The sequence below is a fragment of the Peromyscus eremicus genome, chromosome 1 (genome assembly GCF_949786415.1).
Source record: "Peromyscus eremicus chromosome 1, PerEre_H2_v1, whole genome shotgun sequence".
NCBI classification, from domain to species: Eukaryota; Metazoa; Chordata; class Mammalia; order Rodentia; family Cricetidae; genus Peromyscus; species Peromyscus eremicus.
The window spans coordinates 91,958,730-91,984,647 of NC_081416.1; the positions used below are offsets into that span (position 1 = coordinate 91,958,730).

At 41.2% G+C, this 25,918-nt stretch overlaps 2 protein-coding genes across 2 annotated transcripts; both read left to right on the plus strand.

Annotated features, from left to right (window-relative positions):
* Positions 1-1,152: 1,152 nt before the first annotated feature.
* Positions 1,153-25,918, plus strand: Tmem41b (transmembrane protein 41B). Its single transcript, XM_059268933.1, has 7 exons — positions 1,153-1,512; positions 10,035-10,152; positions 14,747-14,875; positions 19,578-19,671; positions 20,482-20,586; positions 22,994-23,132; positions 25,710-25,918. The coding sequence occupies exons 1-7, from the start codon at positions 1,392-1,394 to the stop codon at positions 25,877-25,879; spliced, it is 876 nt and encodes a 291-aa protein (XP_059124916.1). The 5' UTR covers positions 1,153-1,391; the 3' UTR covers positions 25,880-25,918.
* Positions 10,181-12,691, plus strand: LOC131915559 (FUN14 domain-containing protein 2-like). The gene is made up of 2 exons (XM_059268945.1): positions 10,181-11,499; positions 11,597-12,691. The coding sequence occupies exons 1-2, from the start codon at positions 11,321-11,323 to the stop codon at positions 11,880-11,882; spliced, it is 465 nt and encodes a 154-aa protein (XP_059124928.1). The 5' UTR covers positions 10,181-11,320; the 3' UTR covers positions 11,883-12,691.

Sequence of the window (25,918 nt, forward strand, 5' to 3'; positions counted from 1 at the left end):
AGCCAGGCGGATCTCTGTGAGTTCGAGGCCAGCCTGGTCTCCAAAGCGAGTTCCAGGAAAGGCGCAAAGCTACACAGAGAAACCCTGTCTCGAAAAAATCCAAAAAAAAAAAAAAAAAGAATGATTTCTTTTAAAAATTTTTATTAATACTACATTTAGTGTGTGTGAACGAATGCCATGTCAAAACCTGAGGACAACTTGCAAGAGTTGGTTCTCACCTACCCACTATATGGGTCCCAGAGACTGAACTCAGATTATCAAGTTTGGAGACAAACACCTTTACCCCCTGAGCCGCAATCTCCCTGGCTAACAGACTGTTTCTTATAAATGTAATTACTGGACAGGAACAATCCAATTTCCTCCCCTTTTGTCCCATTTTTAAAAATAAACTTATAAGTTGCTTTCACGGAGAAAGTCCCCAGTATTACTTTCGATATCGGCTTTTAAAGAAGCTAACGAGTAAAGGAGTTAACAGGATAAGGGGATGCTCAGTAGCAAAATGTGTGCTTTGCATGTCCAAGGTCTCGGATTAAATCTGCAGCAAAAACAAAACAATCCTGAAACTTAAAAGGGGGGCGGGGGGACTCTAATATACTTACCAGCGAGAGGCTGGATAGCTGTCCTGAGGGGCAGGAGTAGAAAAATTGTGAAGAGATAAGTCTGGGTTCAGAAAACGCCAAATAGAAAGAGCTAGGGAAAATTTACATGTGAGTGGTGGGTTGACGGCGGGAAAGCATTTGCTTTGAACCAGAAAACCTGGATTCTAAACTCATTTCTGCCACCTAGTGACCTTCATAGGTGGCACCTTGTCTCTGGGCCTCAGTTTTTTGTCTCTTGTTTTAAGTTTTCCACGATCTTCAGCCCAGGCTTCCAGCTCCCACTGAGCTTGTGACCCATTTGCAGAGGAACCTACGGAACCTTCAATCGGAAAGCGCCAACTAATCGCGCGCAGACACTTCCGGTCGGCGGGAACAAAGAGTCTGAAGTACTCAAGGCCTCACTTCCGCACGACGGAAGCTGCGCAGAGACGTCGGTCCGCAGGCTGCGGACCCGTGACTTGGCACTGCGACTGCTCATGCGTCTCGCGCGCGTGAGGTAGGTAGGCGGGGCTCCGGAGGAGGCGGGGCCCGCCCTGACTTGTCTCGCGGTTACTGGGCCTGCGGGAGCGCGCGAGGCTCGTGGGCGGTGCTGGGCGGTGCTGGGCGGGCCCTAACCCCAGGTCCCCGGGAGGCTTTGCCCAGTGTCTAGCTGCCGAGGTCGCCTGGGGTGAGGGGGTCGCACCGGAAGTGGCTGTGCCGCGCGCTTGGTGTTGGTAGGAAGCTGCTAGGGGGTTTAGTCATTCAAGGGGGCGCGGCACCACTGGGCATTCTTCACGGCCCCCTGTAGCAGCCATGGCGAAAGGACGTGTCGCCGAGCGAACGCAGACGGGGCCGCTGCACTCGACCCCGGCCGGGGACCCGGCAACCGGCACGCGGGGTTCCACCACGCCAGGCAGCAGAGACCACCTGAAGGGTGAGTGGACCTGCGGGCCCGGAGCTCAGGCTACCCCCAAAGGTCGGAGGGTCGAGTCCCCCAGCAGGTCTCAGAGAAAGACGGACCTCAGCTCCCAAGGACCGCAGCAGGAGAGTGGTGTACTTGGCGGGTGGACCGCATGACAGAGGGTCAAACTCCTAGTAGATACTTACCCAGTTAAAAGAAGCAGTGACGCTGACTTGTTGAAGATCAGACAATGAGCTTGGTTACCCAGGCTACCTACTAGACAGGTGTTTAAGAGACTCGAGGCTTCTTTGCATTGTTTTACAGATGAACAAACTGAGGACTATGCAGGTAAATGATTTGTGCAGAGTCACAGAGCCAAACTAAGGTAGTGATTAAGAGCAAAGACTTGCCCTTCCAGGTGCCACTTGAAAGTGTCAGATCCTGTGCTTCCATTTACCCTGCTTTGTAACTTTGATTTTTGTTTATGTTTGTTGTTTTTCGAGACAGGGTTCCCCTGTGTAGCCCTGGCTGTACTGGAACTTGCTCTGTCGACAAGGCTGGCCTGAAACACAGAGATCCTCCTGCCTCTGCCTCCCTAGTGCTAGGATTAAAGGCTTGCGCCACCAGCACCTGGCTTGGATTTTACTTACTTTATCTATCTATCTATCTATCTATCTATCTATCTATCTATCTATCTATCTATTTACTTATTTATTAAGACAGAGTCTGGGCCTGGGTGGTGGTAGCTCACGCCTTTAATGTCAGCATTCGGGAGGCAGAGACAGGCGGATCTCTGTAAATTCGAGGGCAGCCTGGTCTACAAAGCGAGTTCCAGGACAGCTAGAGCTGTTAACAGAGAAACCCTGTCTCTAAAATAAAAAAGACAGTCCAGGCTGGTCTGGAATTCACAGAGATCCACCAGCCTCAGCCTAAGGAGTATGCTACCTTGCAGAGCTGGATTTGTAACTTTAAAAAACTCAGTATCTGAATTAAACAAGAATAGTAATAATAGTATCTACTTAGTCATTGGTGCGTGGTGTAAACAAAACAGTTCACATAAGCTTGGCTTCTATGAAATGGAGGATAAACCCGTCGGTGGTGGTGCATGCCTTTAATCCCAGCACTTGGGAGGCAGCGGAGTTCAAGGCTTGAAATTTCTTGGAGATTTAAAAATTGTAAATATATAAAGTAAGTGCTTTGATTTTTGTCATGGCATGAAATTATTCATTGCTTTTCAGCAACTAAAGTGATTACATTCTTTTAAGTGCTTTTGAAGCTCAAACATCTGAAATAATCAGAACAAATGGCCATTAAGTTGTTTGCAGCTCACGTACACTGCTGTCTTCTACCACTACTAATGGCCAAAACGGTGGTCTTGTAAGAATATTTAGTGGAGGGGTTGGGGAGATGATTCAGTGGTTAAGCACACTGGCTGTTCTTGCTTAGGATCCTGGTTCGATTCCCAGCACCCACATGTCAGCTCATCACCGTCTGTAACTCTAGTTCCAGGGTATCTAGCACCATCTTCTGGGTAATGTGCACCTCCCACCCCCCCATAATAAAATAAATCTTTAAACAATAATACACAATGGAAATGTGTTCTCATCTGACTTTAAATGTGTGTTTTAAAGATTTGTATAATTTGGCTCTTATAGGTTTATGTATTGGCATTTAGACTGTGGAGCTAAATAATTTTGTATAAATGAAAAAACTCTTAGAAACAAATTGTTGCTAAGGCCTAAGTCTGCTTTAAATGAAGCGAACACTGTTTTTGAAGACTCAAATGTGGAGAGTGAGAATAGTCCAAGCTTTAGGTTTCTTGCAAGGATGTTATCCAGGTAGAGCAAGCGTAACAATAATTGTCATTTGGCTTGAGATAGTTTCAGTTGCGCATGTTTGTTTGTTTTGTTGTTGTTTGTTTTAGAGTTACTAAATACATAATAATAGTACCTCAGAACATCCAGAGTTCCTTTATGGTGGTTTCTTTTATCAAATGACTTGCAACTACACACTACACATCCATAAGCAAAAGGATAGAGATTCGAAGATGTGCCCTCTAGGAAAAGTGGGGTTTAGATAAGTCTAGGATATGAGAAGGGGATTCTGAGCTAGGGGAAACAGTAGGCTTGAAGGTTAGTGTGACCCCTTTATGTGTATCAGTAAAGAAGTTAGTTTGTCACCAGTGGACGGGTAGCTGTTGGGTGATAGGAGATTAGGTTATTCTATTTGATATGATTATGTTAGTTAGGAAAAAAAGATTTTTTAAAAAAATCTTATTTATTAATGACTCATTTTTTTCTCTCCCCCCACCCCCTGCCTTTTCCTAATGTTAGGAATTCTCTTTGTAACAAAAGATTCTGTGGCCCTCTTATGTGATAGGATTTAGTTTACTTAGTATTCTGTTGTAGTGGTACCATTAGTAACTAGTTACCAACCAATTTTCTAGGATTGGAATAACAATTTTTATTGATTGTAGATAGCAACTTGCCATTAAAAAAAGGCAAAGAGGCCGGGCGGTGGTGGCGCACGCCTTTAATCCCAGCACTCGGGAGGCAGAGCCAGGCGGATCTCTGTGAGTTCGAGGCCAGCCTGGGCTACCAAGTGAGTTCCAGGAAAAGGCGCAAAGCTACACAGAGAAACCCTGTCTCGAAAAAACCAAAAAAAAAAAAAAAAAAAAAAAAGCAAAGAGAAGTAAAGATTCTAATAATCTTTGATTGAAAACTACTTAGTGATAGAATCTTCTTACAAATTCTGAAACACTTTAGTGTATGTTTTTTTGTTTTTGTTTTTCCAGACAGGGTTTCTCTGTGTAGCTTTGTGCCTTTCCTGGATCTCACTCTGTAGACCAGGCTGGCCTTGAACTCACAAACATCCGCCTGCCTCTGCCTTCTGAGTGCTGGGATCAAAGGCGTGCGCCACCACCGCCCGGCCTTTTGTTTGTTTTTAAGATAGTCTCCCATATATCCCAAGATGACCTGGATATTCTTCTTCCTCAGTACTGAGAGTAAGACCATCTCTCATACAGACATCTGTATGAGAGATGGTCTTACTCTATAGAGATGGTCTTACTCTATAGACCAAGCCTAGACCGGGCTGGGGTCCATCTTTTGGCAGTCCTGTCTCTGTCTCCCCAGTACTGGGATTGCAGACAGGTGCCACCATCAGTGACCTTTTGTGTTTGTGAGGTTTTTTTTTTTTTTCTTTTCTTTCTTTCCTCTTTTCTTGTTTTGGCATGAATGTGTGTGTGTGTGTGTGTGTGTGTGTGTGTGTGTGTGTTAAATGGGCATGTCTGTAGGTGCTTATGCTTGGGAGATGGATACAGGAAGATCAGGAGTTCAAAGTCACCTTCGATTACATTTTTGAGTAAGGTCAGGAGTTCAAGGTCACCTTTGATTACATTTTTAAGTTGGAGGCCAGCCTGGTCTACATGAAACCATCTCAAAAAATAGAAAACATAGAGGTACAGTATGGTTAATTTTAATTTTTTTAAGCTGCATTCATTTGTTTATTTTCTTATTGAGAGGGATTTTCACTGTGTAGCCTTGATTGAACTGGAACTCACTGTGTAGAGATCCATCTGCTTCTGTCTCCTGCGTGCTCAGACTGAGTGCTTAGACTTTATTGAAGATGTTGATGAATGTAAAAATTTCATAGAGCAGGATCTAGAAGGAAGTCTGTTAACTTTTAACAAAAAGATAAGGATAAGACTTAGTAAGGACAGGGTCCTTGGGTACAGGGAGACTATTGTGACAGGGTTGTCAGTGATAACCCAGATTGAAGCAGAGAAAGTAGATGGACCTGTAGGTTGACAGAGTGTGACTCTTTCTCAAGTAGTACCTTTGACCTGGGAGGAAGTTGGATAGGCAGATAGTTGGATGAGTATGATACTATTAGATAATAATATTAACAAGTATAATGGTAGTGTTGGGGAAGATTTAGAAGCTAATGCATTTCAAGTACAGGCCTGGTGGCTGCCAGAGCTAAAGCACACCCATCTAACATAGTTGTACAAAGATACATTAGTAGTATGCATGGTACAGATTCAGATGGAAATTATAAAAATGATTTATAAATGAATTATGCCCAGAACTATAAATGGCTTGCATGCTAGCCTTTAGGTTTACTAGGATTATGCAGAAGCGTTGTTGAATCATAATTATCAGCACTGTTTACTACATGTGAAAAAGTGGAGCCTCAGAATTGAATGTCACTCAAGTGTTTGTGAACCTTTTCCCGTGTTTTCCTACTTTGCTGGTGAGCATAATAACAGCTGATAGAGGCTGAGGGGGCTCAGTTTCAGACAGTGAAGAGAACAGGTGTCAAGTTAAACCTTAGAAGTTAGGTCACTGTCAAAGAAGTAGCAAGTAGATGTGTACTCAAAACTCTGGTTAGTTAGTGCTCTGTAGTCCAGTGAACCATTTCTGAAACATGTCCCCATTGACCCTAACTTAGGACTGGTGAATTCTTAGTGCAGAGGAAAAAAATAATTAATTTTCCAGATAATATAACAAATGCCTTATTTAATATTTTTCTTCAGAGCTGGGCCACATGCCTTTAATCCCACAGCAGCGAGTCTCAGAGAGGAAAAAAAAAGTTTTAACTTCGAAAGACTGTTTAAGTCCTTAAAATGTATTTAGGAATATATAGTACAGGTTAGAAGATTCTTTCCCCATCTTTTTTTTTTTTACTTTATATTTTTTATTTTTTATAATTTAATTTAATTTTACATATCAGCCACGGATTCCCCTGTCCTCCCTCCTCCCGCTGCCCTCTCCCCCTCCTCCCCAATCCACCACCCATTCCCATCCCCTCCAGGGCAAGGAGTCCCCTGGGGATTCAGCTCAGCCTGGTAGATTCAGTCAAGGCAGGTCCAGTCCCCTCCTCCCTTCACCTAGGTTGAGCAAAGTGTCCCAGTATAGGCTCCAGGCTCCAAAAAGCCAGCTCATGCACTAAGGACAGGTCCCGGTCCCACTGCCTAGGGACCCCCCAAACAATTCAAGCTAATCGACTGTCTCACTTACCCAGAGGGCCTGATCCATCTTTCCCCATCTTTTAATCTTCAACTAAAAATTGCCTTTATAGTGTCCACCAAGTAATCTATCTGTCTGGCCTTCCTATGAAATCTTTAAGCCCTTTTGAATTTGTATTCTTTATGGTGGTGTTGGCCTGCTTCTTGGAAGCAGAGGTTGAACATAGTAATGCCGAGCATACAGAGAAGTGTGTTCAGTTTGTGACTTCTGTAGAATTATCAGGAATGGGGAGAAGATCAACTGTTTGTTCTTAGAAATCATTCTTGTGTTCACAGATACTTGCACAGTGAAAACTAATTATTACTAGTTTTAATTTTAAGTTAATATTAAATTATATTACTATTGCTAGGTAGTGGTAGCGTATGCCTTTAATCCCAGCACTTGGGAGACTGAGGCAGGGAGATCTCTGTGAGTTTGAGGCCAGCCTGGTCTCAGAGGGAGTTCTAGGACAGCCAGGGCTACACAGAGAAACTATCTCAAAAAAACAAAAACAAAAAAATTTTATTACTATCAAATACTTTGAGTTCATAGACTTCTCAATGGGACAAGTTAATTCTAGATGGTAGGTTAAAAAGGTTTTTGACATTTATTTGTTTGCTTATTTGTTTATTTATTGGTGGGTAGATGGGACATGTGTATGTGCCAGAGCACAGTATTCCAAGGCACACATGTGGAGGTCAGAGGACAATTTGCAGGAGTCTGATCTATCTTTCCTTTTTTGTGGGTGTCAGGGATGGAATTCAGGTCGTCTGTCAGGTTTGGTGGCAAGTGCCTTTACCTGCTGAGCCATCTCCTCAGCTCTCCAGATAGATTTAAAAATAGTGTCTTTAAAAGACAGCAGGCAAAATAAAAAACTAGACTACTTATAGACTACTTATATGTATGACATGTCTTTGCTTTGATGACAGCCCATTGAAAATTTTCTTTGAACTCAGTTTTTATGTAATCTTTTTTTTTTTTTTTTCTTTTTTTGGTTTGTTGAGACAGGGTTTCAGGGTTTCTCTGTGTAGCCGTGGCTGTTCTGGAACCCGCTATGTAGACCAGGCTGGCCTTGAACTCAGAGATTTACCTGCCTCTGCCTCCTGAGTCCTGGGATTAAAAGTGTGGGCTACCAAGCCTGGTCCTCTTATTTATCTTCTAAGACTAATTTTTTTAAAATTTGATAAGAAGACCAATTAGCCTTATGAAAACTGTGTGTGTGTGTGTGTGTGTGTGTGTGTGTGATTTATTTATTTATTTATTTATTCTTTTTTTGTGTAGCGCAGGTTTGTCTCCAACTCTCAGTTCTCCTGCCTCAGCTTCCTAATTCCTGGGATTAGTTAGGTGTGTGCTGCCTGCCATTCCTTGTCTAGTCTTCTGTCCTTGCAACAAAAGCTACATTTTTGATTGAGTTAGTTTTAATACATACTGATGTTTTTATAACTTTTTTGTGTGTGTTGTGTATATGGTGCATGCATGGAAGTGGGTAGGTTTGAGCTCTTAGGCTCATAAATACAGAGCCTAGAACAGAAAGGTGTCTTCCTTTATTGCTCTGTGCCTTACTGCCTTAAGATAAAATCTTTTACTGAGTAGGAAGCTCCCCTTTGGGCTAGGCTGGCTCAATGTGAGTCTGGGGATTCAAACTCAATACTCATGTTTGCAGTATATGCATTCTTTGCTTTTTTTTTAATATTGAAAAGTGATCTGGACATTTTATTTTCTATTTTTTTCCATCTTTCTTTATTAAGAAATTTTCTACTCTACATACCACCCACAGATTCCTCCCATCTCCCAGACCTCCCTCCCAAGCCACCCCACATCCCCCAAATCAAGGTCTCCCATGCGGAGTCAGCAGAGCCCGGTATACTGATCCTAGGCAGGGTCAAGCCCCTTCCCACTGTACCAAGGCTGCGCAAGCCGCCACACTACAGGCACCTACAGGCACCGGATTCACAAAAGCCTGCCCATGCACCAGGGATGGATCCCTATCCCCTTGCCTGGGTGCTCCCTAAACAATTCGATAAAAGCAATCATCTTCCGTATCCAGAGGGCCTAGTCCAGTCCCGTGGGGGCCTCACAGCCACTAGTCTATAGTTCATGGGCCTCCAATAGTGGGGCCGGTCATCCTTGCCCTTCTTTCTGTCATGATCTCCACGTTCCCCAACAGCAGAATCCCTCCTCTCTCTCGATTGGCTTCCAGGAGCTCAGCCCGGCACCGGGCCGTGGATCTCTGCATCTGTCTCCATCAGTCACTGGACAAAGGCTCTATGATAATAGTTAGGGAATTCGCTAGGCTGGTCACCAGAGTAGCCCAGTCCAGGCACCCTCTGGACCACTGCCAGCAGTCCAAGGTGTTGTCATCCTTGTGGGTTCCTGAGAGCCTCCCCAGCATTCTTACTTAGCTGTTTTTCCAGCTCCATAACAACTGTTTTGTTCTTAAAGGTTTATTTTTATGTATGAAGATTTGGCTGCATGCATGTATATGCTCCACATACCTCTGCCTGTGGAAGCTAGAAGAGGGCATCAGATGCCTTGGAACTGGAGTTTTGGATGTTTGTGAGCCACTAGCCTCTGCAGCTCTTGATTCTTGAGGCAGTCATTATCTATCCCAGGCTAGCCTCAATCCCACTATGTAGATGAATTTCTGAATGGTCTTATTAAATAAAAAACACGGAGCCAAATATAGGGGTGAAAGCCTTAGATCAGGGAAATAGGGAAAGCCACCAGCCAACCTTACCTACCAACTCTGCAGCTTCCAAATGCGAGTTACTTCCTGTCTACCACGCCTTTATTGCCTTGCTATTCTGCCATCTGATTTGCTCTGTGTCTAGCTACATCACTTCCTCTTCCTGGCCAGCTCTGTCACTTCATGTCTGCATAGGCCTCCAGAACTCTGTGGTTGGTACTGGGATTAAAGGCATTTGTCACCACCCTTTGCTCTGTTCCCTACTGTGGCCTTGAACACACAGATCCTGCCTGCTAAGTGATAGGATTAAGGGCATGTGCTACCACTGCATGACTTCTTTGTTTACTTAAAATGGCTTGTTATTTCCTCTGATCTCCAGGCAAACTTTATTAAAGTACAAATAAAATATCACCACACTATTATCTTATCCCAGGCTGGCCTCAGACCTTTAGCAGTTCTTCCTTCTAAGAGTTGGGTTTACAGGCTCAACCTGTCACACCAAGAGTAATTTATGTATGTGTATGTGGTATGTACTTTTGGGTGGGTATATGCATGTGCAGGCCAGAAGTATCTTCCTTTTTTTTTTTTTTTTTTTGAGATGGGGCCTTACTATGTAGCCCTGGTGTCCTAGAATTATGTAGATGAAGTTGGCCTTAAATTCAAAGAGACCTGCCTGCTTCTGCCCCCGAATGCTGAGAGATGACCCATAAGTAGTTCTTGCAGCAGTTGAAGTAATTGGTTTAATGTCATGGTTTTAGGTAAAAGTTTGAACAGTTTTTGGGAGGAAAGGATTTGAAGAAGTTATTAGTTAGCTTGAAATACTATTTATTTTAATTACACTTTTTTTTTTCTTCTTTCAGACAAACCTTGTGCAGAAGCTGGGTCAGCAAGAATGTCACTCCTTATACTGGTGTCCATTTTCTTATGTGCAGCATTTGTTATGTTTTTGGTATATAAAAATTTTCCTCAGCTTAGTGAGTAAGTATACAACAAGAGAAACTAAAAATGTCTGTATATTTTAGATGTTAAGTGAATTCAAAGCTAAATTTCCTTTGGCAACAGAACTGTTAAGGTGCTTGTACCAGCTCTCACAGATTATAAAAGTCCATGAGCACTGTTGTATCAGATTTCCCCACCTTCCTACCCTTTTGTTTTCAGACAGATTGTCTTATCCCCTCTCTGGTCTAAGCTCCCTGTTTTCAGGAAGAATGACCTTGAACTTCTAATTCTACTGTCTCCACCTCCCTAGTCTGAGATGATCCCAGATTTTCATCCAGGGTTTCCTGTATGTTAAGCAAGCAATCTACCAACTGAGATATGCCCTCCCAGGCCTCCTTCCTTTCTTTATTTCCTTCTGGATCTAGCTCTGTAGACCAGGCTGGCCTCGAGCTCACAGAGATCTGCCTGGCTCTGCCTCCCGAGTGCTGGGATTAAAGGTGTACGCCACCACTGCCTGGCTATTTCCTTCTTTTCTTTCCTTCGTTCCTTTCTGTAGCTAAAGTTTTCCTGTGTTCTGCTAGGTCTGCCGATGCTCAGACCCAAGTAAACACACAAAGGTTTATATTAATTTAAACTTCTCAACCATTAGCTCAGGCTTAATACTGACTAGCTCTTACATTTAAACTCAGCCCGTTTCTATTAATCTATATGTCGCCTTGTGTTCTGTGGCTTTACCTGGGTGCCATTACATGCTGCTCCCTGGATGGCAGGCTGATGTCTCCTGACTCAGCCTTCCTCTTCCCAGAATTCTTCTTGTCTGCTTATCCCACCTATACTTCCTGCCTGGCTACTGGCCAATCAGCATTTTATTTATCAACCAATCAGAGCAACATACATTCACAGCATATAGAACATCCCACAGCACCTTCCTTCTTTCTTTAAATGAAACAACATTAGAATTTATTAAGAAAAGGATAGGACAAGTGTGGTGGCTCAAGCCCTTAATCCCAGCACTGCAGGGGCAGAGGTTGAGGTAGGTAGATGTCTCTGAATTCAAGGATAGCATAGTCTTCAAAGAATAGGGTAATAGTCCACATCCAAGGGTTACCAAAGGTTTCTCAAGCTAGAAAATTGCCTTGACTCTTTGATTTTTCTGTGGAAGGCTTTCCTAGTATCAGTTCCCTAATTAAGAAATCATCTTTCAAAAATGGCCATGACCAGTCAAGGAAACTTCGATGGAAAATTTGAGGCACTGGATCTTGCAGAATTAACTAAAAAGCAACCATGGTGGTGTAAGCACTTGGGGCAGGAATCTGGGCCATCAGCTGAAAAGTATAGTGTAGCAACCCAGCTGTTAATTGGAGGTGTTACTGGATGGGTTTCTCTGTATAGTCCTCGTTGTCCTGGAACTAGCTCAGGAGACCACACTGTCCTTGAACTCAGAGATCTGCCTGCCTCTGCCTTCTGAGTGCTGAAATTAAAGGTGCACTGGTTTCATATTCCAGAAAGTTGGAAAATTGGCTACAACAGCTGTAGGAGGTGGATTCTTTCTACTTCAGCTGGCAGACCATACTGGGTACATCAAAGTTGACTGGCAACAAGTCGAGAAAGACATGAAAAAAGCCAAAGAGCAGTTGAAGATTCATCAGAATAACCAAATACCAACTGAGGTCAAGAGCAAAGCTGAGGAGGTTGTGTCATTTGTAAAGAAGAATGTTCTAGTGACTGGAGGATTTTTTGGAGGCTTTCTGCTTGGCATGGCATCCTAAGAAATACAACTTCTTTTTTTTTTCTTCTTGCCAGCAGCTTCTACACTCAAAAATAGGACAATGGACACTCCTCTTCCTTCTCTTCTCCCGTGCCTTCCTCCCTGTTGTGGCAAATCTGAATGGCTTCCATAGGCTTCTTCTGGTACAAGGTTAATACAGGCCTTCTCATGAGCTTGACATGTTGGAAGACAATAGATGTTAACTCTCCCAGTATACTCCTCACTACTTGGTCAATGAGTAGCTTAGTAAGAATGTTCCCTTTCCTCTATGTAAGCTCCTTTTCCAAACTTGATTTGGAAAAGCAGCATGTAATTACTTTAGTATGTATTACATGGAAAGGAACCAAATACATTTGCCTTTAAGCATTAAAAAAAAATCATCTTTCTAGTGGCTTTCAAGTTTTTCTTTCCAAACATGATTACTAGAAGACGTTTTATTAATTTATATACGTGTGTTTTGTTTTTTTGAGACAGAGTTTCTCTGTGTGGCCTTGGCTGTCCTAGAACTCACTCTGTAGACCAGGCAGGCCTCAAACTCAGAGATCCCCCTGCCTCTGCCTCTTGAGTACTGGGATTAAAGGTGTGCACAACCACTGCTCAGCTAACCTATGTTTTTCGAGTCAAGTTCTCTTATATAGCTCAAGCTGGTCTTGAATTTAAGATCCTCCTGCTCTGCCTCCTGAGTGCTGGGGTTGTGGGTGTTTCCCACCATGCCCAGTGAGATTTTTATAAGTGACTCTGTATGCATGTGATTTCTCTTTCAATGTATATTTTTAAATTTTCTGTGTGTGTGAGCTGAGAGTGTATGTATATTAGTTTTTGAAGCAGAATTGAAGTTTTCATTAAAGACAGTTTAAACAGATCTTACATACTGAATTAATAGAGGCTCTGAGGAAGAAAGTAACACACCCATGTGGGCTTCTCAAAGGAGAGTTGCCTGCCTGTTTATATTGTTAAGCAAATACTAACTTTTTTTTGAGACAGGTTATGTATGTATGTATGCATGCATGTATGTATATATGTATGTATGTATATATGTATTCATTCATCCATCCATCCTTCTATGTACCCTCGTTCTGGAACTCTCAATATCCTCCAGGCTGGTCTAGGACTAACAGAGGTACTCCTGTCTCTGCCTCCTGACATGAATTTAATTTTAGATCCTTTCTGGCTTTAATAAAGGAATAGGAAATAAAGAGCTGATTTAAGGTAATCTTTGTTTCCAGTCTCTGTAATAACATACATAATAATGTAGTTAGGTACCTTTTCTAGTCTGCTATTTTTCTATATATTTGTTTGTGTGTATATATGTATGTGCCCACTTCTGTAGAGTATTTCTGGTTTTAAATTTCATCAGCAAGAAGCCGCTTTAGTTAGGTATTTTTATAGTACTAAGAAAGGTAGCATGCAGCCAGGTGTGGTGGTATACATCTGCAGTCCCAGCAAACTAGTTACTCTGAAGGAGGAACATCAGTAGATCCATAAACTGTAGATTAACTTGAGCATCAAAAATATAAAAAAAAAGGAAAATAACATTCTGTCATTATCCTGCAGGGAAAATAGTTATAAATTCAGCCAGGTGGTGGTGGCGGCACATGCCTTTAATCCCAGAACTCAGGAGGCAAAAACGGGCAGATTGCTGTGAGTTCAAGGCCACCCTGGTCTACAGATTGAGATCTAGGACAGGCACCAAAACTACACAGAGAAACCCTGTCTCCAAAAAAAAAAAAAAAAAAAAAAAATACATTAGATTAAAAGATAGCTTTGATTTTATTATTTAATGATTTTTTTGTTGTTGGGTCTCACTATGTAGCCCTGGCTGTCCTGGAACTCACTAAGCATACCAGGCTGACTTTAAACACCCAGAGATCTACCTGCCTCAGCCTCTGGAGTGCTAGGATTAAAGGGGTGTGCTACCACTTCCTAGTTTCATTTAACTTTTTTTCTTGCTATGTAATCCTGACTGCCCTAGAACTCACTATGTTGACCAAGCTAGACTCTTAATCTGCCTGCCTCTGCCTCCTAGTGCTGGGATTAAAAGCATGCACTACTTACATCATACTTACCCCATTTTTTTGGAGACAGTATCTTCCAATGAAGCCCAGATTGTCTTCAAACTCCTGCCTCAGCCTACACACTAATTGGGGTTATCTATCTCCCCTGGCTTTTTACTTTTCCCTTGCTATTAATTTTGTTTTCTATTTGCTGCCTTGTTTAGAAGTAAATGATTTCTTGCTTATAAAAATTTCAACTGGGCGTTTTTGGTCTTTGGAGGCAGGGTTTCTCTGTGTAGTCCTGGCTGTTCTGAAACTCTTCTGTAGATCAGGCTAGCCTAGAACTCATAGTGATTTGCCTGCCTCTCCCTTCCTGAGGGTTGGGGTTAAAGGTATGCACCACACTGCCCCACAAGTATGTTTTTAATATGTTAATACATCTCTTAATGTTTAAATTAAAATTAAAGCCAATAGTGAAAGAAATGTTTTTAATCTTTGGTTTGTACCTTTTTTGGGGGGAAGGGGGGTTTGAGACAGGGTTTCTCTGTGTAGCTTTGCGCCTTTCTTGGATCTCACTCTGTAGACCAGGCTGGCCTTGAACTCACAAAGATCCGCCTGCCTCTGCCTCCCAGTGCTGGGATTAAAGGCGTGCGCCACCACTGCCCAGCTGATTTGTACCATTTTGAACTTTAATTTATATGTGTATATGTTTACAGATTGTTAAATCTAAAATTTGTGAATTTGTCCTTATTACAGATAAATTGCATTGCCTCATTTTTGTTTAAAACTTGATGTTTTGAATTTGACTATGATTTTTATCATGGAGTTCTGGTTTTTAAAATTTTTTACATTATTAATTTTATTTCTTCAGAGAAGAAAGAGTGAATATGAAGGTTCCAAGAGATATGGATGATGCCAAGGCTTTAGGAAAAGTTCTCTCCAAATATAAGGACACCTTTTATGTACAAGTATTGGTTGCTTATTTTGCTACATATATTTTGTATCCTTTTATCTAAAAAAATGTTTTCTAATTTGTTCAAGATAAGGTTCTAAAGGTCTGCTGTTTAAGTAATGACTGTTTTCCTTTTAAAATGTTAATGCAGGGGCCAGTGAGATGGCTTAGCAGATAAAGGGGCTTGTTGCCAACCAAGCATGTCCTGGATTTGATTCCTAGGACCACATGGTAGGAGAGAACATGCTCCTGAAAGTTGTCCTCTAACCTCTACACATTCCACTTAGGTTCACACACACAAATAATTTAATATTTAAAAATGAATAAAACTGAGTTTGTTTGTTTGTTTGTTTGTTTGTTTTTTTTTTTTTTGAGGCAGGGTCTTGCTTGCCTGGAACTTTAGACCAGGCTGGCCTAGAACTCATAGAAATCTACCTGCCTCAGCCTCCCTGAGTGCTGGAATTATAGGCGTAAGCTCTCAAACATTAAAACTCCGTTGGGCATTGGTGGCTCACACCTTTTATCCCAGCACTATGGAGCCAGAAGCTGGCAGTTCTCTATAGATATGTGTATGTATGTGTGTGTGTGTATAAAATATATATAGTGCTTAGCTTTCCTCATATTTGGAATATTTATTTTCTTATTTTATTCTTTTATGTGCATTGGTGTTTTGCCATGGGTGTCAGGTCCCCTGAAAGTGGAGTTACAGACAGGAGTAAGCTGCCATGTAAATGCTGGGAATTGAACCAGGTCCTCTGGAAGAACAGGCAGTGCTCTTACTGCTGAGCCATCTCTCCAGCCCCCTGGAATATTTATTTTTATTTATAATTTTTATAGGTAATTAATCTTTAAATTTCAAGGGCTATCTTCAAGTATGAGTTACCATATCTTTTTTTTTTTTTTTTTTTTTTGATACAGGGTTTCTTTCTCTGTGTAGTTTTGGTGTGCCTGTCCTGGATCTCGCAATGTACCCCAGGCTGGCCTGGAAATCACAGAGATCTGCCTGGCTCTGCCTCCCGAGTGCTGGGATTAAAGGCTTATGCCACTGCCACCCAGCTTCATTCAAAAAAAATTTTTTTTTTTTTTTTCCCCGAGACAGGGTTTCTCTGTGTAGCTTTGCGCCTTTCCTGGAACTCGCTTTGGAGACCAGGCTGGCCTTGAACTCACAGAGATCCGCCTGGCTCTGCCTCCCAAGTGCTGGGATTAAAGGCGTGCACCACCACTGCCCGGCCAAAAAATTTTTATGTGTATGGGTATTTCACCTACATGGATATCTGGTGCACCACTTACATGTATGGTACCCTTAGAGGTCAGAAGAGAGCATTGGATTCCTGGAACTGGAGTGAGAGACTGTTGTAAGCTTCTGTGTAGGTGCTGGGAATCTGGAAGAATAGCCAGCACTTTTAACTGTTGAGCCCCAGCCCCATGTCATTATTTTTCAGAGTAGTCTCTTAGCTTAGGTAATTATTTAATACTACAAAACAGTGTTAAGAAATTTATCAGTGCTGCTCATATGGCATACACTTGTATCCTAGGGTTTATTACTACAAAATGCATTTAGTTTAAAATTTTAAGCAATCCAGCAAGTCTTATTACACACAATTACTATTCATTTGATAAATAATAGTAATTTCATTTGTTTTGAGTTTTTTAAATTTTATTTATGTTTATTTATTTCAAAGATTTATTTACTTTATGTATATGGATGTTTTATCCTCATGTACATCTATCTGTACACCAGAAGAGGTCATCTGATCCCATGAGACTACAGTTCTAGATGGTTGTGAGCCACCATGTAGGTGCTGGAATTGAACTCAGGACCTCTGAAAGAACAGCCAGTGCTCCTGACTGTTGAGCCATCTCTCCAGCCATTTTTAAAATTTTATTATGGTGTGTGTATGCACACACTTGTATGGAGGTCAGAGGACAACTTTGTAGAGTGAGTTCTTCCACTCCACCTTTACATGGGTTCTAGAAATTGCACTCAGACTGTTGGGATCCAACTCAGGTTGTCAGGATTGCATGGCAAACACTTTAACCCAGTGAGCCATCTTGTCAGCCCGTTTTAGGTTTTTGTGGGGGTTTTGTTTGTAGTTTGTTAACCCCTTTTTGTTAAAATACTCAGGTTTATTTGGGTTTTTTGTTTGTTTGTTGGCTTTTTGAGACAGGGTTTTTCTGTGTAGCTTTGCGCCTTTTCTGGAACTCACTCTGTAGCCTAGGCTGGCCTCGAACTCACAGAGATCTGACTGCCTCTGCCTCCCGAGTGCTGGGATTAAAGGTGTGCGTCCATCACTACCTGGCTCTATTTGTATTGTTTTTATTTATTTATGTGTGTGCGTGTGCATATACCCTCATGCTATATGGAGGCCAGTGAACAATTTTGTAGAGTTGTTTTTTCTTTTTTTGTTTTTAAGACTGGAGTCTTGATACATATCCCTGGCTGTTCTGGAACTCACTCTGTAGACCAGGCTGGCCTCAGACTCACAGATCCTCTTGCCTCTGCCTCCCAAGTATTGAGATTCAAGGTATGTGCCACTACACATCCAGCCTGATTTTCTTTTTCTACTTCTTTGTGGGTTCCAGGGATGAAACTTAGGCCACTAGGCTCCAAAGCAAGTGCTTCTACCCACTGAGCCATCTTGATAGCCCGTCTTGTACTTTGGAATATTAAACTCTGAATATGAAAAGGCATGCTTTTTGAATTGAGTGAACAACAAGGAGAGATTTGATCTTGCTGCATATAACAAAGATTTCATTTTACTAGCGCAGAGCTATTAGAACTCTGTGAGTCATCTAGGGACATGAGAAAAAGTAATACCGGAAATTAATTTTTTTCCATGTTGTACTTGAGTGTATGTGTCAGATAATTTTATCATTTCAAAATATTATCCATGTGAATGCTGGTGTGTGCTGGGATTGATCGGGGGCCTCCAGTGCACTGAGTACCTGCTTCACTACTGATCCTTAGCCCAGCCCCTAAAAATTATTGATGAGATATTTAATTTCCTCTTTTGAGTTTTTTGTTAGTTGTTTTGTTTTGTTTGCGACAGGGTCTCATTTTATAGCCATGACTGACCTGGAACTTGCTATGTAGACCAGACTGCCCTTGAATTAAAAAAGATTGCCTGCTTTTCCCTCCCCAGTGCTGAGATTAAAAGGTGTGCACCACAAGCTGGCCCTCCTCTTTCTGTACTATTTCTCTGAAATATGCTTTGTACTTTATACTCATAACACATTTCAACTCAGATTTGCCACCTATCAGTGTCTCTCAGTAGCCATGTAGCTCCTATAGTCTCAAACTTGTATATAAAAATATTTGGGGGAGGTGTCTCTTTTGATAGGGATTTTTTGTTTGTTTTTTGTTTTTTGTTTTTCTAAATACAGGCTCACATGTAACCCAGGCTGCCCTTAAATTTGCTATTTAGCCAGTAATGATAACACACCCTTCTTAATCTACCTCTTAGATATTAGGATTCCATGCATTTGCTACCATACTTGGCTGTTATTTTTATTTTATTTTATTCTTTTTTTGGCTATAATTTTTAAAATTTCTTATTTTAATCCTAGTGTTTATTTAACCAGTGTTTTTAAGTAGTAAGTTTATACTAAGTACATATTTTATGTTTGAGTATTAAAAAACCAAGTTGCTAAGCAACTGGAATAATGGAAGAATCATAGGTCCATAGCATAGTTGTTAGTACAGCCAGTCTGCATTAGCACATATTAATTAGTATGCCTTTAAATTTCAGCGTTAGGAGCAGGGGCAGGTGGATCTCTTGAGTTTGAGTCTAACCTGGTCTACAAAGAAAGTACCAGGCTGCCAGAGACTACTAAATGAGACTGTCTCAAAAACAAGACAAAAAAGACCTTACTGAAGACTTTTTTTTGGCTTAGCTGCCTAATTTGTCTCTACCCAGTGTCTATTGGGTGTTTGTTCTGGATTTCCTCTTAGCATAATCTTACCAACATGTTTGTTTTTGTTCTTTTTCTCTTTTGGGGACCTGCTACCCAGCTCCCAAATAAATCACACACAGGGGCTTGTTTCTTGCCAGCTTTCCTTAATTTTAAATTACCCCGTCTACCTTTTGCCTCTTGGCTTTTCTCCGTTCTCTTCTCTTGTAACTCTTACTCTCACTCTGGGCCTCGCTGTGTAGCTGGGTGGCTGGCCCCTAGAGTCCACCTCCTTCTCTGACTCCTTTCTTTTCTCTTTCCTCCAGAGTTCTCCTTCTGTTTATCCTCCCTCTGCCTGCCAGTCCCGCCTATCCTTTCTCCTGCCTTGCTATTGGCCATTTAGTTCTTTATTAGACCATCAGGTGTTTCAGACAGGCACAGTAACACAGCTTCACAGAGTTAAACAAATGCAACATAAACAAAAGTAACAAACCTTAAAATTGTTGTATTCTACAACACCAACATTGTGTTTATTTTCTTGCTGAAGTCAGTGGGTATCTCATTTAGAGCCAGAGACATTCATTATCCTTTACTACAAGTTGGGTATTCCTGGTTCCCAAACTAATACCCAGAATCTCCAAAGTATGCAACTTGTTCTAGTACAGATAGGATACCACGAGTAGAAAAACCCACCTGAGCTCCTGGGGCAGGTTTCAGTCCAACACAAAATAATAATACTACATAAAATTATTATGGAGTTATTAACATAGTTTCTGTATTATAATTTACCTCAGATGTTGAGTTTATCTTGTAAAATTCTACTTCATTATGTTTTAATCCTTAACTTAGAAGTTAACAGCTTGCAAACATTTGCTATTCCAGGTTCCATATTCCTCAGTATACTCTCGGGGTTTCTTTATCCCTTTCCACTAGCCTTATTCCTTGTCTGTTTGGTAAGTATGTGAAATGAATTGGGAGACTGGGAAAATAAATAGAACATTGAGGATGATAATGGCATTCTAGCCCCACCTCTATTTTTTTGTGGTTCAGATGGTTTAAGAGTATGAGTCGACACAGTGAGCCCCTAGGCTGGAAGTAGTATCTTTATGCATAGCTGTAGGGGAGAGTGGAAAGGGCTACTTATTTTATTTTATTTTTTTTTTTGAGGGGGGTGGTTGCATTTGAGACAGAGTTTCTCTTGTGTAACAGAGCCCTGACTGTCCTGGGACTTGCTTTGTATACTATGCTGCCCTCAAACTCAGAGATCTGCCTTCTTCTGCCTCCCTAGTGGAATGCTGGGATTAATGGCCTGTGCCACCACATCCAGCTAAGGATCTTTATTCTTTTTATGCTTTTATTTTTATTTTATTTTATTTTCGAGACAGGGTTTCTCTGTGTAACAGTCCTGGGACTTGCTGTATAGACTAGGCTGGCCTGGAACCCACTGAGATCTACCTGCTTCTGCCTTTCAAGTGCTGGGATTAAAGGTGTGTGCTACCACCGCCTGGCAAGTCTCCTTATTTTTAAGCTAAAGGATAGCAGTAATTACTGGATATGGCCACAGAGTTTAATTGCAAGTACCCATTTATTTTAACTGATCTTGTTTTGAGTTACAGTTTGAGAAAGGTCTAGATCAAATGGGTTCTTATTCTCTAAATAAGAGTGTTATATAGACTGGTGTGCCTGAAAGAAGTCACCTAAGTAAATAATGTACAGGAATGAGATGGAAAGATACAAAGTGAATGTGTTGTTTTGTTTTCCAGTGTTCTGGACTTGGTGCCTCATTCTGCTACATGCTCTCCTATTTAGTTGGAAGACCTGTTGTATACAAATACCTAACAGAGAAAGCAGTAAAATGGTCGCAGCAGGTAGGCATGTACTTTTGGTTTTCTTTGTGGTTCTTTGGCTTTGTCATCATTTTTTAAAACAGTGTAATAAGAAAATTTTAAAAAATGGTGTTTTTGTTTTTTGAGAATTTCATACAGTGTATTTTGATTATATTCACACATGCCTATTTTCTCACTATGTAGCCCTGGTGGGCCTAAAACTTAGTTTGTAGACCAGCTAGCCTCAGATTCACCTCTAATATCTGCCTACCTCTGCCTCTAGAGTGCAGGGATTAAAGGCTTGGGCCACCACTCCTACAAGAAGTTTATTTTAAAGCGTGTGATGGTTAGTTTAAATTGTTGATTTGACACAAAGTAAAATAACCTGGGAAAAGAGACTCAATGAGGAATTGTCTAGATTGGCTTGGCTTGTGGGGTTTTCTTCGTTGGGTTTAGATGAGAAGACCAACCCTGAATGAAAAGGAGAGCAAGCTAAGCTATGACTGCATTCATCGCTGTCTTGGACAGTGTATCTTGATTATATTTAACCCAAATCTGACTTTGCTCTTCCCCATTTCTTCCACACTTACCCCTCCTATAATCTCTGTCCCTCTCCCCCAACCTGCTAAGTCTGTTAGTGTTGCATGTTCGTGGGAATAGGGTCATCCACTGGAGCATAGGTAACCTACCACCTCAGAAAAATGACCCCTTCTCTCCTAGCAGCTACCAACTACCAGTAGCTTCTTGGCTAGGGGTAGAACCTCGTAAGTCCCTCTCCATCTGTGCTGGGATGTTTATTGTGTAGTTAAACATTGCTTAATTTTGCGTAAGTAGCCATAGCTGCTGTAATTCATGAGTGCAGTAGCCATGTTATTCCCAACATCATTTCACATTATTCGTTCTCATCCTCCAGCTCTTAAATTCTTTCTACTCCTTCTTCTGTGATGTTCTCTGAGACCCATTTAGGTCTGAGCACTCAACAGTCACTTACTATCAGCACTTTGGCCAGTTATGACTCTGCATTGCTGCCCACTGCAAAAAAGAAGCTTTTGAAACAGCACTAATCTACAGATATAAACATGAAGATTTAGAAGGCTTTGACAACATACACATTTAGCAGCATAACAGTAGTGGGTTCCTCTCTAGTCCCTGTGACCTCTCCAGCCATAGGCTTTGGTCAGATTTACATGGCCACAGTTTGAGTTTTTTGAGATATAACCTTGTTATGTGGCATTTAATACATGCATACAATGTATTTTGATCATCTCTATTTCTTCCCTTTAATTCCCTCTAGACTCACTTTCCAACACACCCCTTCCCAGTTACATGTCCTTTTCTTTTTCTTTCTTTTCTTTTCTTTTTTTTTCTTTTTTTTTTTTTTTTGAGACAAGGTTTCTCTGTGTAACAGCCCTGGCTGTCCTAGAACTCACTCTGTAGACCAGACTGGCCTCGAACTCACAGAGATCCGCCTGCCACTGCCTCCCGAGTGCTGGGATTACAGGCATGCGCCACCACCGCCCGGCTGAGAATTCTATTTTTATAAAAAGATCAGAAGAAATAATTGCATCTCATATAGGAAATACAGAGATCATCCTTCCTCACCCCCTCTAAAAAAAGAGAAGAAAGGAAAATTTTGTATTTTACTTCAGTTTGTGGTCACGTATTTGTAAAACATCTGAAATTCAATGACTAGACTTTTAGTTTACACATTGAATTTGTAATATCAGAAGAAAATATACTTGTATAAGTAATATCACTTATTTCTGCGTAAGTTATACAGAAATACAAGTAATTAGTATTTATATTTAATGAAAATTTTCTGTTTACTTATTTAATTCACTCATATAATAGCATAAGATGAAGATTATGTGAAAATTTTTTAAAATTGGAAACTGCGGGCTAGCATGAATGAGTCTCTAGGATCACTCCCTCTCCCATAACCATAAAAACTAAAATTGGGGGCTGGAGAGATGGCTCAGAGGTTAAGAGCACTAACTACTCTTCCAGAGGTCCTGAGTTCAATTCCCAGCGCCCACATGGTGGCTCACAACCATCTGTAATGAGATCTGGCACCCTCTTCTGTATACATAATAAATAAATAATTTTAAAAAAACAAACAAACTAAAATTGGGGCTGATAAGATGCCTCAGTCTGTAACGTCATGGCCCCAAAAGCCTAACAACTGAATTTGATCCCTGGAACCAATGTAAAGGTGAAGGAAAAATTTTTTTAACTTTGTGTATGTGTGTGTATGATTCTGGGTATTTAACCCTGGGCTTTGAACATGGTAGGCAGATGCTATATCACTGAGTTATATACCCAGAAAAACACACATTGTTTCTCTTGGGTAAATTGTGACATATCAGGGATGAGAATTTAAGGTATTTTATATTAAGCAACTTACTTTCAATATTGGTCTTAACTTTTACCTGTTCTTTTCTTATGACAGGTAGAGCGTCATAGAGAACATCTCATTAACTACATTATATTTTTGAGAATCACACCATTTCTGCCTAACTGGTTTATTAATATTACATCTCCTGTGATCAATGTACCATTGAAAGTGTTTTTTATTGGCACTTTTCTAGGTAAGACTTCATGCTGTGTGACAGCTCATCGTGTACATGTCCAACTGTCCAGCTGGCCTAGATTGCCTGCTATGTGCAAAATCATCAGTACCATATATAACTCTTGGGCACAAAGCCTGGCCTAGATAAATAGCTTGTTCAGTGTATTGTAATGTGTTACCTCTGTAAAGAATGAGCACTTTCTACTAGATATTATTTTAGTAACCTGAGATTAAGCAGAACCCCTCACCACCTTTGTGTGTGTGTGTGTGTGTGTGAGATACTAGGGCTCAAATGTGGGGCTTGTGTATGCCAAGCCAGCAGCTCTGTGCCACCAACCACATCCTTAGCCCAAGGAGACTTTTTATATCCACCCCAATTCTGGCCCATTGGCCCTTTCTTTCTTGGCCAGCTGGAGCCAGTTAGATCAGAGATGGCCGGCTCTCAGGGCCATGAGCTTATTGGCTGAAAGCTCCTCTCATGAGCCTGCATTGCATGTTGCCTTGTGAGCATCCCAGGCTTCAGGTGTCCTCTGGCCTTCCAAAGGACTTAGTGAGTGATGACTAGTAACTGGCCAAAGACAACTTTTTCTTAGTACTTTTCTGCACAAACTTCACTGTTCCCCAGCCTGAACATTTTTTTCCTGGTTTTTCGAGACAGGATTTCTCTGTGTAACACTCCTAGCACTCGCTCTATAGACCAGGCTGGCCTCCAACTCACTGAGATCCACCTGCCTCTGCCTCCCAAGTGCTGGGTTTAAAGGTATGCGCCACCACCACCCAGCCTGAACTTTTTTTTAAAACCCCACTGCCTGTCTCAGTAGACAGAAACATTTAGTTTCTGTTTTTGAACTTTTTTCCTTTGCGTTCTATTCAAATATTGAAATCCAATTTATTACAGGTATTACCAGAAGTCTAGGAAAAGCAAGATCAATAGACATCAAGGAATTGATACCAGATTTTGAAATTAATAAGTGGACATAACAATTCATTTAGGGGAATTGAGTGCTTGCCTAACTACCATACACAAGGTCCTGGCCTTGATTCCCATAACTGCCAAAAAAAAAAAAAAAAAAACCCCAAACCCCAAACCCTTAATTTTGTGAATTCTGCCTTTATTTAGAAAGACTACTGTTTTTCTTTGCAGTTTAAATTGCTTGGATTTAGCATGTGGGGTTTTTCATGTATTGAATACCTGTTAAAGTTTAATACTTACAAGTTTTGATTTTTTTTTTTTAAATTATATGTCTGAGTGAGAGAATATGCATGTGAGCGTAGGTACCTGTAGAGGTCAGAGGCATCAGATCTCAATGTAGCTGGAGTTCTAGGCATTTGTGAACTACCCAGTGTGGGTGTTGGGAACCGAACCCTGATCTTCTGCAAGAGCAGCAGGCATTCTTAACCACTGAGCCATCTTTCCAACCCCTTGCATTTACTTTGTGTTATAAACTGCTGTGTCTACCCAGACTGTGTATCTTCCCAACTTCTATTTTTTGTGTTTGATTTGGAGGTAGAGCTTGAACCCAGGAAGTCTGTTCTACATATGTTCAACCTAGTTTTTTGCAGGGTGTTGGGGGTGCTGGCAGTACGTGGGTTTCAACCTAGAGCTTCATTCATGTGAGGCAAATACTCTGCCATTGAGTTAGATCCCCAGCCATCTTTCTTTTTCCTCCCATTTTTTACTTTGAGACAGATTGTTTAGGCAAAGCTTGATCTCTAATGGCTTTCCTGCCTCAGCCTCCCTAGTAGTATTTGGAATTACAGGGCTGACTGACTTTTAAAACATGCTAAAGTTGTGAAGTTATTCTGTGGATGACATGTTTTTGTATTTTGTTTTCATTTGCCTTCTCAAATATTCTGGCTTTAAGATTTTTCATTATCCTGAGGAGGTGCCTATGAAAAACTGAATTACTTTTAGGGGACTACACTTACGAAGCTTGAAGTTTTCTACCCACTGCGCCATCTCACTAGCCCTTCTTGTTTTTCCCAATATGAAAAGGCACACTTTTTGAATTGAGTGAACAACAGGGAGAGATTTGATCTTGGTGCATATAACAAAGATGTCATTTTACTAGCACAGAGCTATTGGAACTGGGTGAGCCATCTAGGGACATGAGAAAAAGTAACAACTGAAATTAATTTCTATGTTGTACTTCAGTCTATGTGTCAAGATAATTTTATCATTTCAAAATGTTGTCCATGTGAATGCTAGTGTGTGCTGGGATTGAGCTGGGGCCTCCAGTGTGCTAATTAAAGGATTAAATTCTCAGTCCTTTCTTCAAAATGCAAATAGCATATTGCACATAGAAATTTAATTTTTAAAAGTGATTTGGGGAGTCTGGAGTTTTGGTTCAATGCCTAAGAGTACTCCTTGCTCTTCAGTTCCCAGTACCCATATGGAGGCTCATATCTGTCTGTGACTCTAGATCTAGGGATCTGATGCCCTCTTCTGGCCTCCATGGGCACTGCATGCACTTACATACATGTGAGCAAAACATGGATACACAAGAAAAAATATGGGAAAAAATGGTGGTTTTACTTTATTTGACAGGCTCCCAGTGCCACTCACTCACTCACTGTCTTTTGTTTTTTATTTTAGGTGTTGCACCTCCCTCTTTTGTAGCAATTAAGGCAGGAACAACTCTGTATCAGCTTACGACAGCGGGGGAAGCTGTTTCCTGGAACTCAGTATTTATTCTAATGGTTTTGGCTCTTCTCTCTATTCTGCCAGCCATCTTCCAGAAAAAACTAAAACAGAAATTTGAATAAAAATCATGGGTTTTTGTTTACCACCACCACCACCACCAC

Excerpts from the sequence above, each read along its gene's own strand:
- Tmem41b (XM_059268933.1), top strand. The coding sequence starts at position 1,392 with ATGGCGAAAGGACGTGTCGCCGAGCGAACGCAGACGGGGCCGCTGCAC. Across the intron at positions 10,153-14,746 it reads AATTTTCCTCAGCTTAGTGA|AGAAGAAAGAGTGAATATGA; the intron begins GTAAGTATACAA and ends TTATTTCTTCAG. Across the intron at positions 20,587-22,993 it reads CAGTAAAATGGTCGCAGCAG|GTAGAGCGTCATAGAGAACA; the intron begins GTAGGCATGTAC and ends TTCTTATGACAG.
- LOC131915559 (XM_059268945.1), top strand. The coding sequence starts at position 11,321 with ATGGCCATGACCAGTCAAGGAAACTTCGATGGAAAATTTGAGGCACTG. Across the intron at positions 11,500-11,596 it reads GTTACTGGATGGGTTTCTCT|GTGCACTGGTTTCATATTCC; the intron begins GTATAGTCCTCG and ends CTGAAATTAAAG.